General features: G+C 34.2%; 2 protein-coding genes across 2 annotated transcripts; both read right to left on the bottom strand.

Moving 5' to 3' along the window:
- Positions 1 to 1640: 1640 nt before the first annotated feature.
- LOC130713233 (secreted RxLR effector protein 161-like) lies at positions 1641 to 2171 on the bottom strand. The gene has a single exon (XM_057563020.1). The coding sequence runs from the start codon at positions 2169 to 2171 to the stop codon at positions 1641 to 1643; it is 531 nt and encodes a 176-aa protein (XP_057419003.1).
- Positions 2172 to 9908: 7737 nt separating this feature from the next.
- On the bottom strand, positions 9909 to 15709 carry LOC130713234 (cytokinin dehydrogenase 3-like). Its single transcript, XM_057563021.1, has 5 exons — positions 15040 to 15709; positions 14103 to 14230; positions 12519 to 12797; positions 11860 to 12128; positions 9909 to 10197 (listed from the first exon to the last, which is right to left on the bottom strand). The coding sequence occupies exons 1-5, from the start codon at positions 15707 to 15709 to the stop codon at positions 9909 to 9911; spliced, it is 1635 nt and encodes a 544-aa protein (XP_057419004.1).
- Positions 15710 to 16622: the final 913 nt, after the last annotated feature.

Below are 16622 nucleotides of genomic sequence, written 5' to 3' on the forward strand. Positions count from 1 at the left end.
CTCACACATGCTGCACTATCACCATACCCATGGTCGCCACCCAAAGACATAGCCAACAAGTTCAGCCGTGACCCTGCAACCCTTTCACAAGTCTCTTCTGATTATGGTCTTATATTTCACAGAAACTCCTCTGCAGTTTTCACCCCAACGTCCATTACCGACATTTCCAAATTGATAAAATTCTCAAACTCTCTTTCATGTCCTTTCACTATAGCCCCGAGAGGGCAAGGCCATTCGGCTTATGGCCAAGCTGTTCTAAAAATGAATAGGCTTGATCGTGATGAAATCACTTTCCTTAAAGTATTTCAAGCACTCTCTGAATTCGTCTTAGAGTTTGGATGCAAGAATACCGAGGATAATCAGCATTGCTTCGAGTTTGCACAAGACTAATGAAAACTCGAAATGAAGGGAAGTGGTTTTCTGGAAAACAGAGGATATGATTGTGTGTCTTAAATTCTGAACATGCACTATATTTATAGGCCAAAACAGAACAATTTATAAGGTTGCAACCCTTCATGAATTGTGTCTGTTACCAACAGATGTGTCTGTTACCAACAGTTGCAAAATTCAAATTCAAAAACGAGCAAAACAAACAGACGTTACGGCAACTACGTTGCCATCGCCGTCGATGCATCGTGCTCAAGTGACGTGCCGTCTACAAGCCGCCACTAGCGCCTCTACGCCCACGCCGGTGGCGACACCGGCGAGGGGTGGTGTGAGTGGAACATGTGACATAAAAGTTTGGGACCACCAAACCATGCACATGTGGCACTATATCCTCTCTTTGTCTCTTTGTTGAATGGTTGGCATTTAATGATATATAAATGCTTTGAAAAGTTGCTCCACTTTCTATGTGGGACTTCATTCAAATCCATTCAATGCAACACATTTGTCATTTTGGAACACTATGTAATTATTACTCCTTGAGTAATTATTACAACAATCCCCCACTTGTTACATAAATGACAATGCCTATTCCAGAAATAGAAACACCTGAGTGTTAATACAGTTTAGTATCTTTCGATTTGAACTAAACCTTAGTAAATATTGTGCAGAGTATAATCAGAATATTAGGTAGCTGTGCTTTGAACCTATATTCCTAATGATCATACCGGCATAAAAATACACACACTCGTTTGTGATCCTTCACCTACATTTTCCTCGCCTAGCACTTTTTATGGCCATGTGCTTTCCTGTTTTCGTGAATTTTTATGAGAGAAACTCCAACTCTCATTTGAGACGGCACCATCTCGAAATTCATATAGGTGAAGTTCATATCGTATGTGATTTTCGCAAAACCACATATTTCGATCATGAAGTTCATTAAGAGTATATTGATACTCAACCCTCAATATCTAATAGTCAACATTGTTGCTTAATGTTGCATTGTCATCCAAATTAAAGATTTGTTGTTACCCATTGAATCTTAGGTTAAGGTTTCCTTAACTTCAGATTGGGTTGCTACCGTTGTTGGAACTCTTACTCAAGGAGTTTTAATCCCATACCTCTCGAGGTATTCTTTACTAAATCTCTGGCCAGTGGCTTAGTAAAAGGATCTGCTAGATTATAGCTTGTTCGTATATAAGTCAGTGAGATAATTCCATCTTTAATCATCTTTCTCACAAGAGAATGTCTCAGACCTATGTGTCTAGATTTCCCATTATATATACTTCACTGTATGCTCTGGCTAGGGTGGCTTGACTATCACAATGTATCAACACTTTTGAAACATTTTCTTTAGCCAATGGAATTTCCAATAGGAGATCTCTTAGCCATTCAGCTTCTTGTCCTGCAGAAGCTAGAGCCACGAATTCTGATTCCATGGTGGAGAGGGTAATACACGTCTGTTTCTTGCTCTTCCAAGAAATTGCTCCTCCAGCCAATATGAATATCCTCCCAGTGGTGGATTTATGATTTCCAGCACTCGATATCCAACTAGCATCGGTATATCCTTCTAGTATTGCTGGAAACCTGTCATAATGAAGTCCAAGATCTTTGATTTTTGAAAGATAACCAAATATCCTTGTAACTTCCTTCCAATGCTCACCATTTGGATTGCTAGTGTATCTACTCATCTTACCAACAGATAATGCAATGTCGGGTCTGGTGCATTGCATTAGATACATTAGACATCCAATAGCGCTTGCATATTCCAACTGGGCCACTGCCATTCCTTTATTCTTTTCAAGTTTGACGCTAGGATCAAAGGGAGTATTTACTTCCTTAAATCGTAGGTGTTTGAACTTATCTAACATTTTCTCAATGTAATGTATTTGACTAAGTTCTTAACCCCCACTATTTCTTTTAACTTTAATCCCTAAAATGGTATCAACTTGTCCAAGATCTTTCATCTTGAAAGAGGACTTTAGAAAATTCTTTGTTTCTAGAATTCCATCCATGGTATTGCTCATAATCAACATATCATCCACATAAAGACAAAGAAATATTGCAGTATCGTTCTGCACCTTTGTGTATAGACATTTGTCACAAGAATTCGAAATGAATCCATTTGAAATTATGACCGAGTCAAATTTCTGATGCCCCTGTTTTGGCGCCTGTTTTAGGTCATATAAAGATTTTACTAGTTTGCACACTTTCTGTTCATTTCCAAGAAGTATGTAACCCTCTGGTTGTTCCATGTTAATTTCCTCATCTAGATCTCCATTTAAAAATGCAGTTTTAACATCCATTTGATGTACTGCAAGATCATTTATTGAGGCTAATGCAAACAATACTCTAATTGTGGTTGTTCTTGCAACTGGTGCATATGTGTCAAAGTAATCAATACCTTCTTTTTGTCTAAATCCTTTGGCTACTAATCTAGCCTTAATTATAGGTGTTTAATGTTCCATCAGTATGAAACTTTTTCCTAAACACCCATTTACATCCAATAGGTCTTGAACCTTTTGGAAGATCAACTAGTTCCCAGGTTTGATTAGACAAGATTGAATCCATTTCATCTCGGATTGCATCTTTCCAAAAAGAGGAATCCCTTGAAGCCATGACTTCCTTATATGTTTTAGGATCATCCTCTAATTGTAGAATAATAGAAATTTTATGCACATCATTCTTACAATTACCTTCAACAAGGTAAAAGGAAATGAGTTGAGAATCAATTTCATCTGAACCTAAGTTCTTAGTCTTTCGAATTCTCTTACTTTTTCTAGGTTCAGGTTGTATTTCTAGAACTTCTTGAGAATCTATATCTCGAGATTCCTCATTAGTGTGCGTTTCATAGTCTTTATTCTTTATTATAAGATTTTCAAAGAATTCCACATCTCTGGATTCGACTATGACATTAGACTCAAGATTTAGAAGTCTATATGCCTTACTGTTTGTGGCATATCCGATGAACGCACATCTAATTCCACAGGGACCCAATTTTGTTATCTTTGGATCCATAATTTTGTAATATGCTACGCACCCCCACACTCTAAAATAACCGATATTGGGTGATCTACCCTTCCATATTTCGTATGGAGATATTCCGGTCATTTTTAGGGGTATCCGGTTCATAATATGACATGCGGATAAAAGTGTCTCGCCCCATAAATTAAATGATAATTCAGAATGCATTAGCATGCAGTTTATCATTTCTTGATAGGTTCGATTCTTTCTTTCAGCGAGACCATTTTGTTGTGGTGTACGCGGTGCAGAACATTCATGTATAATGTCATGTTCTTCACAAAAAGAATCGAATTCTGTAGAGAAATATTCTCCACCCATATCACTTCTTAAAACTTTGATAGTTTTATTTAATTGATTTTCTACTTCTGCTTTGTATGATTTAAAGGCACTGAAAGCATCATCTTTATGCTTCAATAGGTAAACATGAGTGTACCTATAACAATCGTCTATGAATGTTATGAAATATCTATTTCCCCCACGGGTTAGCATGCCATTAAATTCACATAAGTCAGAATGTACAAGATCAAGTAAATTAGATTTTTCTTTCAACACTTTTGAAAGGTTTCTTGATCATTTTAGATTTAACACATATTTCGCATTTTTCAAAATCATGAATGTTACATGAGATTAATTTGGATTTAATTAGTCTATTCATAGTACTAATACCAATATGTGCTAATCTAGAATGTCATAAGAAAACAGAATCAATCATATAAGCAGAATTGAAAACTTTATTAATAATGTTATCAATAGTACATAATTTAATTACAAGGAACGACCTGACAACCAGGAGACTTGTTAATTAAATTCTAATAACTCCTACACTTGATATAAAAAATTTCAACAAACTTATATCAAAGAGTTAACATGTATTCATCAACATGAATATCAATTTTTAGTGTAAAAACATCAGACATGTACAATTTCACATATGATATATATCAACATATATTCAGTTTTTACAATACATGTTAAGGATCAACACATTTTATTTAACATATATTCTTCAACTAAAATATATAGTTAAACTCAAACGTAACAAGAGAAATAAAAAAAAAACAAAACTATTTTTTTTTCTCAACCAGACTATAATCAAATAGGTAACGTTTCTCAAACATTTCAATATTTTCAAATGTCACGATGGTTCCCAAACATCACAACCGTACGTGAACGGTCTTGTTTCTTTGATGTCTTGTGTTTAACTTTCACACAAGATGGTTCTGTTTTCTTTCAGTATATTTTAAAATCAATGTTAAAATACAAAAGAAAGAGAGACCGAACAGTTCGACCCCAATCTCCATAAGAGTTTGAAAACAGACACCGCTGGCTAGATTAACATGGCCCCATTTAACATGGTTCATCAACATGAAACAATGCTGAAAATTCTATTCCCTGTGTGAAATTATATCCAATGTATATCACATATACAAACTCACAATTTCAGTACGAATGCACAGGGAATCAAACATTGATATATTTATATATCATATGACTTTCTTTTACTTGCATATGCATATATCACAACTATAAACATGAACTTCGAAGAATAACAGCGGCCAATGGGCATTCGCATGAACTAATCATCATTTGAATAAATAAAAAACTTATAATACACATTGCATGTATGGATGAAAGAAACAGGCACACATCATAACACATGCAGATCTGGTTGGATTTGAATGAGTAGAGTATGCGCATCCGCACACAAGATACACCAACTTTTTCAGAAAAAGTTTTACTCACGTATAGCGAAATATATAATTTAAACCCAAAACTCATGCTATACCAATTGAAAGTTCTATAACACTGTTCACAACACGCACAGCGGAATAAACTTGGATCTATTTGTGTTCAAAATTATATATGTCATAAAAAAAATTGCAAATAGATTGCGTACCCGGTTGTAGTTCATCAGAATCATCATCTTGTGGTTCAGCAATTGGTGTTAGATCAGGATCTAACACATAATATATTTTCAGTGCAGTCAAGAGAAAAATTATCTTGTCTTGCCAGCGAGTGAAATTCGTTCCATCGAAGCGATCAAGTTTAACAAGATCCTGGTTCATAACTTTGATACTGGAGACAGAAGCATCGGTAGCCATTTGAAATTACTTTAAGATTGTTCTAAAAATGAATAGGCTTGATCGTGATGAAATCACTTTCCTTAAAGTATTTCAAGCACTCTCTGAATTCGTCTTAGAGTTTGGATGCAAGAATACCCAGGATAATCAGCCTTGCTTCGAGTTTGCACAAGACTAATGAAAACTCGAAATGAAGGGAAGTGGTTTTCTGGAAAACAGAGGATATGATTGTGTGTCTTGAATTCTGAACATGCACTATATTTATAGGCCAAAACAGAACAATTTATAAGGTTGCGACCCTTCATGAATTGTGTCTGTTACCAACAGTTGCAAAATTCAAATTCAAAAACGAGCAAAACAAACAGACGTTACGGCAACTGCGTTGCCGTCGCCGTCGCCGTCGATGCATCATGCTCAAGTGACGTGCCGTCTACAAGCCGCCACTAGCGCCTCTACGCCGGTGGCGACACCGGCGAGGGGTGGTGTGAGTGGAACATGTGACATAAAAGTTTGGGACCACCAAACCATGCACATGTGGCACTATATCCTCTCTTTGTCTCTTTGTTGAATGGTTGGCATTTAATGATATATAAATGCTTTGAAAAGTTGCTCCACTTTCTATGTGGGACTTCATTCAAATCCATTCAATGCAACACATTTGTCATTTTGGAACACTATGTAATTATTACTCCTTAAATAATTATTACAACACAAGCCATGACGCGTGGCGGGGTTGTGGTGAACATGACTGCGCTGAATGACTATAGAAATGGGAGTGGGATTGTTGTGCATCATGATAAGGAGACTCCATATGTAGATGTTGGGGGTGAACAGATTTGGATTGATGTGCTTCGTGCAACGTTTAGACATGGACTTACACCCTTTGCTTTGGACTGATTACTTGTATTTATCAATTGGTGCAACTCTCTCCAATGGTGGCATCAATGGCCGAGCCTTTCGATTTGGTCCTCAGATTTCCAATGTTCATGAATTGGATGTTGTTACGGGTACAAATTATCCTTATCTATAGCTACTTCTCCAAATGATCTTGTTTATATTAAATTCATTACTATTCGAGACAAAGAATAATTCACATAAAAATGAAGGCTCTTTGACCATTGTGATTATATTTATATTTATATTAACACGTTAATTGATTAAAAAAATCTTAAACGAGGCGTGACAAACGAGGTCTAGCAAAGCTGACACGTAGTTGAGGTTGTTAAGTATTTAATTTAATCCAGGGTTTGATCCTTGGTCGTGCATACCGAAAATAATTTGTTGGAATAAGATTACTCACTTAACGTGATTTCAGAGCCTCTGGTGATTAATCTCATGGTTGTCGAGACCGTAGGGATACATTGGAGGGCTGGGCTAGGATGCATGCCTAAAGGACTGAAAGGTGTTTAATTAGTTGAAGAGGAGGGCTTTTGGTATATCAAATATAATATAATTTTCACTTATTAAAACTTAGGCGCATTTTTTATTAAAAGAATCTATGGGCATACAATTCTCTCAATATACAATTTTTTTCCTTGTTTATTTGATATATGCATTTTTCAAATGCAGAAAGCCGTGTGGTGAGTGTATCATGACGAACCCCATTAATCATCACCTCACGGCTCACGTAGAAGACGCGACAACCTATGAAGTAAACCATATTGAGAAAAGCCTAACAACATTGCATTCAAAGAAGCAATGACCCTTCTGGGCATTGAATCAAACACATGGTGTGCAACCTGCAACTGACTTCATTACACAAGAAGTTAAGAACCACCGCAGTTTGCACTGAAACAATGGATTGAATAAAATTATTTGACAACATGGGCATGGATGATTTGTGAGTTTCAGATATAGGGAAACATGGCACGGGCTTTTCCTGAAAGGGTTTGAGCTGTATCTGACGGAACCCATGGTGCTGGGTTCGAGGTCAGTGAGGAAGGCACGCAGGATGTACCTTCTACCACAGGCTTCGTTGTAGTAGACATTGATTCGCTGAAGTTCAAGCTTGCTTGAGGAGTCACCAAACAGTCGAAAATTTCTCTCATTTTCTCGGGAAAATTTGAAGAAAGTGAGGGAAAACGGAGTGGGGGAAAAGAGGCTGAGTGGGAATGGACTAATTCTAGAAGAAAAAAAAACAATATGGGCCCGTTTGTGTTTTTTTTTAATATAAACAATTATTGTTTTAAAAAACAACCACTTAAGTATGTTACTATTATTTTTTTAAGTTGTTTATTTATGCTTTTAATTGTATCTTGTAACTCACATTTATTAGAGGAACTCCAATAGGCAGGGGTCTCACATCAAAGAGACTCTCTTCTTGGTGTTTCACACTATTGGAGCACATGGAACTTGACACGCCGGTTGGAAGAGTATCTTACTACAAAAAAATTTCTCTTAGTGCATGTTGGAAGGACTATCATTATTTTAATTTATGACATTGTATTTTTCTAACATTTCATAAAAATTATAATTCAAATTTTCTATTTTCTATTTTTTTTTCGATACATCGGAAGACTAGACAAAAAAAACCAAAACTAACTGAAGTCTACTGGATCACGCAAAAGCATAGTCTGCATGTCCGGGCAAGGAGCCTCTATCACCATCAAAGGCGTTGGCCGCGACAAGAACTTGGCTAAGTAATCCACTGCAATATTACACTGACCGCGGGATATACCTGACAGCGACTGTCCCATCCTTCCCAAGTAAATCAACAATATGATGCACCTCCTAAACAAACCTTACGGTATTTGGATTTTCAATTGCACTCAAAAGGTCCTTGCAGTCGCACTCACAAATCTGGTTGCGGGCTCCCTTACTCCAAGCTAAGTTTTAGAAATATAATTAATTAAAATGAAGATAAATAATAAAATATAAGAGTGTGATGTTGATTTTGAGGTTCAGTGAAGAAATTTTTAAGAGTTGTTGGGTTGAAGTAAAAAGATAGTAAAGTAGTTTAGATGATGCGGCACTCCGGAGAATTGTAAAGAATGATACAAAAAAGTGTAGAAACTTTAGTGAATGTGGATAAAAATACTCTTAACGGTGTAAGATTAACTAGTGTAATACGCATATGTAAGTTGATAACTCCTCTTTGAAAATAGTCATTTTAACCCAAAAATAAAAGTTTAAACAATGGAAACGTTTCGGAGGAATGACTTTCAACATGTTAAACCATAGGAAAAAATGCATTAGCGCTTTTTTTATTTCAGAAACTACTCCAATTGGTGCTTTGTAGATAGATGTAAAATACAATGGCACAAAATTCAACATTGCTTTTAACAACACAAACTTCTCGCATAAAAATATGAACATTATGAACATTGATTTCCACAAAGACGGTTTGTTTCTTATCTTCTTTAGAACTTGATTTCCAAAATTTGTCTCCGCAAGTAAGATATTGGAAATGAACCTAAATTAGCCAACCCTCTACCCCAATCTCTTGATTTTACACCCAATAAGTATTGATCTTGAAAAATATTATTTTCAAACCTAATCTAAAGGTGAAGTAATCTAAAATATCCTTTAAAACTAGTCGTTCTTCCTTGCAGCTATTGCAAATGATGAATGTGTCATCGGCAAATTGAAGATGATTATTAATCAGATCTGATCAAATTTGCACCCCTCAACCCGATTCATTGCCATCATTGAGTAAAGCAGACATGAAAGTCCATTTGCCAATATATCAAGTAAAAAATTTCCTTTTTTTTTATCACGGTTATATCATTATAATTTATTCTAGATACATTTTCTATTTGCCATTTAACATGTGTAAACTTGTTTGAGAAATTGTTGTAGGAGTCCTTTCCAAAAGTTTTCGGAGTTCAAATTTGTTCTGTTGTGCACTCAAGATCTAACAAATTTGTTAGAGTCCCACATTGGCTAGAGATGTGGCCAAGCAATTGCTTATATATGGTTGTGCAAACCTTAACTCTTGAGCTAGCTTTTGGGTTAAGTTAGGCCTCCTTCATGGTATCAGAGCTGATGGTTGTTTGACCATGGGCCTGAGCCCCTATCCTAGATCCATTTGTGGAGATCTCCCATATTTGGGCCACCCGTTTCATTCCACGTTCCAGATGTTCTACACTGGACGTGAGGGGGTGTGTTAGAGTCCCACATTGGCTAGAGATGTGGCCAAGCAATTGCTTATATATGGTTGTGCAAACCTTAACTCTTGAGCTAGCTTTTGGGTTAAGTTAGGCCTCCTTCAAAATTTATAAGAAGAAAGACAGAATGGTTAAAGGCTCTCATCAATCACTAACGGAACACGTCAATATTATCGTTTAATTGTAAAGCTAATGCAATATGAAGGAACCAGACACAGCTCATGTAAAAGCTACCATCTCTTATTGTGGTTTATCCACCATAATACCCTGTCTTTGTTCACTGGAGAAAATATTTAAAACGTTGATTTTAATTTCAGGCGAAGATTTTTTGTCCAGGTGATAGAATCATTCTTGGATCAAACTTAAGTTTTCTTTCTAAGAAGCTCCCCCATTTAGTGCCAAAGTGGGTTTTCCAATCTTCCTGTGTTCTGTGATTTGGAAGATATTGCTTAACCTTCATGCCAGCAGCACTACAAAACTCCAAAATTTCTCTGTTTTGAGCATCATATTCTTCCCAATTATCAAATCCACTTGAGTGTAAAAAGCCAACAGTGTAGAACACATCCTCATCTGGTATACTGGCTGACATCCTATCATCCCACCTGGAATTAAATAATTTCATGGTATTCATGATTATTCAATTCTATATTTCAATTGAAAAAAAAAAGGAGTTTAATGGCTATAGATTTAAAATACATAACATAAGAAGTACTAGCAACATCTCGTCTGAACACTTTTTTAATACTCTATTATTGACTGATTGAAATTCATGTGAATCACACTAAATTGTAAGTGAAATACATATTTACTAGAAATAATACCCGTGCGTTGCACGGGTTTATTTACACTATTTTTTTTTAATATAGTATAAAAATTATTATAGTGTAATTAAATTTCTTTTGTATTAGTATTAAATTAATTTTAAAAACTTTGGTTGTAATATATTTTATTGATTTGGGTTATCTGTTTTTAGGTTTATTATTGTGGTTTCAACTGCAGAGGTGCTGATTTATCATATATCCGATTTTAATATAAGTTATAATAACATAATTTTTTTTTATACTTTTTATCAACAATAAAATAATTTTAACTTTTTTTTGAACTTGAAATAATTTTAACTTAAAAATTATAAAAAGTTATAATTTTAGTATCGTAAAATATTATTTAGTAAATTTAAATTTATTCAACTTTTGTTATAATTATTTTTCTCTGTTATGCTTCCTCCAGTTATTTTTACTTCTATATAATAGATCAAAAATCATATTAAATTTTTTTTTCAAATAATATACACATTCGATATAGTAATAATAATATCTTATAGAGACATTTTTTTTTAATTTTCAACTATTTTTTCGATATTAATTATTAATAAATATTTTTTTATAAGTAATAAATAGTAATAAGTTTTATTTTTTTAAAATTTCTCAACTTATGATTAATAACTAATAAGATTTATAATGTAAAGAATATAAACAAATTATTATTAACAATCTATTATTGTGATTAATGTAAGGTAGTCAATTTCAATTATTATTATTTTTTAAAAATTCACCTCAAGTTGTAATGAATAATTAAAATTTAAATAATTTAAATATTTCATTTTAAATAAGAGAAATTGAAAAGTTTTAAATTTTAATATTTACTTTTAATTATGAGAAATTGAAAAGTTTAACAATTAATAAGTAATATAATGAATAATAAAGTTGATGTAGTTTTTATTTTAGTTTTCAATTTTTTTATTTAATGTTTTTAATTCAAAATAAATTTACTATTTTTTATATGTTTAATGTTATTTTTTCAAGTCTGCTTTACATATGTATATAGATATATATATATATATAGAATTTTTTTATTTTAAAAGTATTCTATCTAAATTAATTATTAATAAATATTATTTTGTTTTTAATTTTGATTTTTTAAATTTGTTAAATGCAAAGCTCAAGTCAATTTTAAGTCTATGAATGTTGTTATTTAATATAAGTAGTTGAATAGTTTTTTATAATACAAATTTTTTCAGTTTTTAATTTATTAAATTACATATTTTTTAATGTATTTAATATAAAAGTGTGTGAGGTTTTATAATTTAATGCATTTATTGCATGCAAAAAGCACAAGTGTGCTTTACATATATATATATAGATAGTGTAGCTGTATGAATTTCAATCAATTAGTGGGTGTGGTAAAAAATATTGTTAAACTAGCTAGCACTTTCCTGCAACATAAAATTAATGACACATATTAAGTGTGATATATTCAAGGCTTACTTGCTTCTATTCATGGGGTAAACCAAGACAATTCCATTGGTGATGTTTCTTTTATGAATTATGTCCTTGAATACGCCTGAATCAAAATTCAGGATTTGAGATTTTGGTATAAACAGATTAAGCCATGGGTGGGGAACATCCCAGAGTCCTTGTTGTTGAAGCCTCAACTCACCACTTCGTACTCTATTCAAGAACTCAACATATGAGACATTTTTCTCATAGTGAAATCCAGGGATATAGGCTAGGCCTTGGAGCAAAAATTGAATTTCCTACAGAGACAAGGAAACAAACATTAAAAATATTTTTGAGATTTAGTAATTACAATTTGCAAATGATCTTCCAAAAATGAGTGATGGTATTGCTCTCGATCAGAAAGTGTTAGACGCTGTCAAGTTCGCCCCGCACTTAAGAAATACCCTTGTAATCGTTAGTTGTGTAAAATGTTGTCGGTCAAATTAATTTTCATAGTCAAATAAAATATGGGTCAAATTATTAACCGACATTTTACACAATTAACGATTCACGAACCGGACAAAATATTTCTTTCTTCTATGAACAAATTTGCTAGCACCTAACAACTTTAAGAATCAGTTTGGTCATTCCCTCATTTAAACTTACTTTTTTTAAGGTAAACAAGGAGGCTCATGAGTAGAACGTACCTTGTCCACGGTTTCTTGGGATTGGTCATCATAATATTTAGCCAATTCAAGGCAGTAGACGATGCCGCCATGTTTAGTTATTAAAGAAGCTATTTTGGAATGGTCAGATTGAGGGAAGAAAGAGGATCTCCAATTACTTATGGAGTCTTTGTGCATTAACAGCATTCCTTCCAAAAAATCCAATGCACTACTTTGTTTCCTTCCATTAATTGAGATTAATCGTTCCTGATCTTTGGTAAAAGCAGAAAAGTCACTATAAAGCACTCTAACCCACTTAACCTGCAAGCGAACAAGAACTCACCATTTAGGGCGCGTTTGGACCGGGTAGTAATTAAATTTCAGATTTTGGTTTTTCAATTATTTATTTCAAAACCAAGCATGTTTGTCAAATATGGAGTCAATTTTTTCCTCTTGTAAAAAAAAAACCAGAATAGTTTTTTACTTAATATTAAAATGATTTCAACCTACTTTTTATAATCTCATATTATGATTTTGTGATTATGATATTTAGTTCAATAATATGTAATATTTTTGCCACCATTATACCCTATCACCTCCACCACTCTCACCATCGCCACCACAACCGACTTCCCACTGCCATCACCTCCGTACCATTTCCTTTACCACCCCTTCATGACCACCCCTCCACCACCACCATATCGCCACCACTCTTCACCACCACCTCCACCATGACTACTCTCTACCCACCTTCCAGCACCGAAGCCAAAGATTACACCCACCTCCACCAATATTGTTACCTGACCTCTCCATCATTGTTTCATCACCACCACTTACTATTGTAAATTTTACAAAGTTTACAACGCGCTGATATATAATTTACTATATTGTGAATTTGTATAGTTAAAAACAAATTTTTAAAATAAAACCTAAAAAAACTAAAACTAGATTTATTAAACTCATTCTCCCTTTATATGTCATTTTAGTATGCATCTTTCATGGACGATTGCCTTAAAGAGAAACATGTTTCATGGATGACTAATTAATGCACCAATAATATGAAGTGTCAAAGTGAAACGTAAGATACGTGGGTGCCACTGCTAAGAAAAATAAAGATACACAGTGGATTTTGGACAAAGAGTCAAAGACATCGATCTATACCTTAATTCTCTCATAAAACAAGACAGTATGACATGACCCCATAAAATGTTGGAGGAATAAAGCTAGTACAAGACCAATAATTATTTATTCACACCTCAAAATGAGGTGGAATGAGGTGGAGGAAGAGAGAGATAGAAAGAAAAGAAAAAATAAGAGTAAGAAAGTATAAGATGTGATAGATGATAAGAGGAGAGAGATAGAAATAAAAATAGGTGGAAATGAAGTGTATAAAAAAGAGGTGTGTATATATCATTACCCGTACAAGACAAAGTCCTAGTCAATTCTAACGGGAAAAAATTACATTTACACCTTCTTTTAGGTGGAAATAAAGTAGATTGAAAAGAGAAGAAGAAAATAAAGAGTTAGCAAGAAACATGATATACGTGATATATCATTGAAAAATGTAGAGATAGATAAAAAATGAAGTGAAAATTTATAAAAGTGTGAAACTTAGCTCATTCTTACCCTCTTGGGTGCTGGCTCAAGAGCAATTCTTACCCTTGCTATAACTCCAAATTGTCCCAAACCTCCAAGAACTGCGTGAAATAACTCCGAATTCTTTCGCGAGGAGCAGGTAACGAGATCTCCTTTTCCTGAACCAAATCGATCAGAAATATGCATGCACACATTCCACATGCATCTATTTAAGTCTTCTATATATATAAAATAGGTTGACTAATAACTTAGACTAAAAGTAAATCAAAGATTAATAGGAGACTATGAGTCTATGACCGTGTAATATTAACAATAATGTTTTATTCACCAATCATTTCCACCTCCACCTTGGGAGGTGGTGAAGGAATGAGAGAGAAATTAGTGATATGATATGTGATGTGACAGGAAATGCAAAGAGATAGGAAGAAAAATAGGTGAAAATGAGATGGAAGAGAAAGTGAGGTGTGTATATATCATCACTCGTAATATTAATGTTCTAACTTGTGGAAACATCTGCATCATTCACACACATATTCACACACATATAGGAGACAAAGATTACTCATGTTTAGATCCCACAACCACACAAATTGTAATATGCACAGAATTAATGTGGCATAACATGAATATTCCTGTTCAAGTAAATTTTAATTTTATTCATTATTATTTTATCAATATATTCACGTTGCCAAATTATCTGTGTGTTTGGTTATTATCGTAGCGACAGTGTAAGGTAAAATATTTTTAAGAAGAGGTTTGTTCTAATATAAAAGTGTTTTTCTTTGAAGGGCTAAGCTGTACTCGAAAAAATTCACTTCCCAACCATGCTTTTAAACTTAAGAAAATGATCCTGGTCTGAAACAAGCAGTAATTGTTTTAGTACCACGTGACAACAGATATCCAAACTTAATTAGTATATCATAGAAAACAAAAATCCTAAATTATGTGCAACAAATAAACATGATACCTGTGACCACATCCATTTCATGAACGTTGCTGATTTGAGGTCCATATCGGAAACTCTGGCCGCTGATTCCGGCGTTGGAAAGCGTCCCTCCCACCGTCAAATACAGATAATCAGTCCACGAAACCGGTGCAAGTCCATGTTCAAGCGTGGTGTGCAAGACATGAATCCACAGTTGCTCCCCTCCAACATCAGCATAGTAACCATTAATCAAAGGGTCTTCATCAGAGACACTAGTTATAACAACCCCATTATTTCTTCTTTGCGTTCTGAATTTGGCCATGTCAACCACAACCCCACCACGAGTCATGGCTTGTCCCCTTGTGGAATGTCCTTGTCCCCTCACCGCTATGCGGTAAGGGACGACAGGGCTGTCGTACGAGGATTTAATCAAGCTGACTATGTCGTGTGTTGAAGATGGATGAAACACGGCTGCTGGGAGTTCATGCACGATGTTGCCGTAGTCCCGGGAAGCCAATGTTATGGTTTCACAGTCGTTATGGAGCTTTTGGGATATATTGTTGTTAACGGTGGGTAGTTCTAGTGGTGGCAGAGTTTTCCATTGCCCTGTTTTGCCCACAGTGGATATCATGGTTATCAGTAGAAGTGTCAAGTAGGTATAGAAAGGGTAGTTCTCAGCCCCTTTGATTTGGAGATAGAGATGAATTAGCATTATTGAAGATGAATTAGTTTGGGTGTTCTGGTGTGTGGTAATGTGGATGGAGGGAGGGGGAGCAAGCAGGCGCTATATATAGAAAGGAGTTGCTTGAACGGTAATGAAATTGAGACGTACATACTAATAGTACATACTCAAAAGACACTTCATTATTTTTATTACTTCAATCTCTTAGTTATGTCACTCTCGGTGCCCATCCCATATTGGAAGTTGTAAAATGAGAAAGTATGTATAAATTAATTCATTTTCAAATTTCTCTTCATTTCATTCCTCCTTTAATTTGATATATGAGAAATGCGAGAGAGATAGTACGATACAATGGTGTTGAAACTATGCTGCCCGTTTGAATACGAATTTTCTTCATTTGACAATTAGAATATATCCAATGCTAGCTAGTTTCTTAATTCTTAGTTTTTAGAACTATTTATGTGGGCCCGTACTGCCACATGTGCTTAAGCAACTCTTTGCAGATTTTGCTCCAACCATGAGTTCTTAGTTTTTAGCATTATTTATCTGGTCCCACGATACCATTATATTAGTAACATTTTTTTTATTTTCATATAATTTTGATTTAAATTTAAATGCTAATTCAATACTTAAATTAAATGAATGAGAGGAAAAATTTTAATTTTTTATACTAAGAACTTAAAAAGTAAAATTTCTTATATAAAAACCTAGTTTTTATTTTTAAGAACTAAGAACTCCACGTCATCTCCTCCAATGGTTAAGAACTCAGCTCTTAGTTCTTAACTCAAAAATAAGAACTAAGAATTTTGCATTGGAGATGCTCTTATATAAGAACTAGTTCTTATTTTTAAGAACTAATAACTTCACGTCATCTCCCTCTAATGGTTAAAAACTCAGTTCTTAGTTTTTAACTAAGAATAAGAACTAAGAACCTTGCATTGGA

This window comes from Lotus japonicus, chromosome 4, assembly GCF_012489685.1.
Source record: "Lotus japonicus ecotype B-129 chromosome 4, LjGifu_v1.2".
NCBI lineage: Eukaryota > Viridiplantae > Streptophyta > Magnoliopsida > Fabales > Fabaceae > Lotus > Lotus japonicus.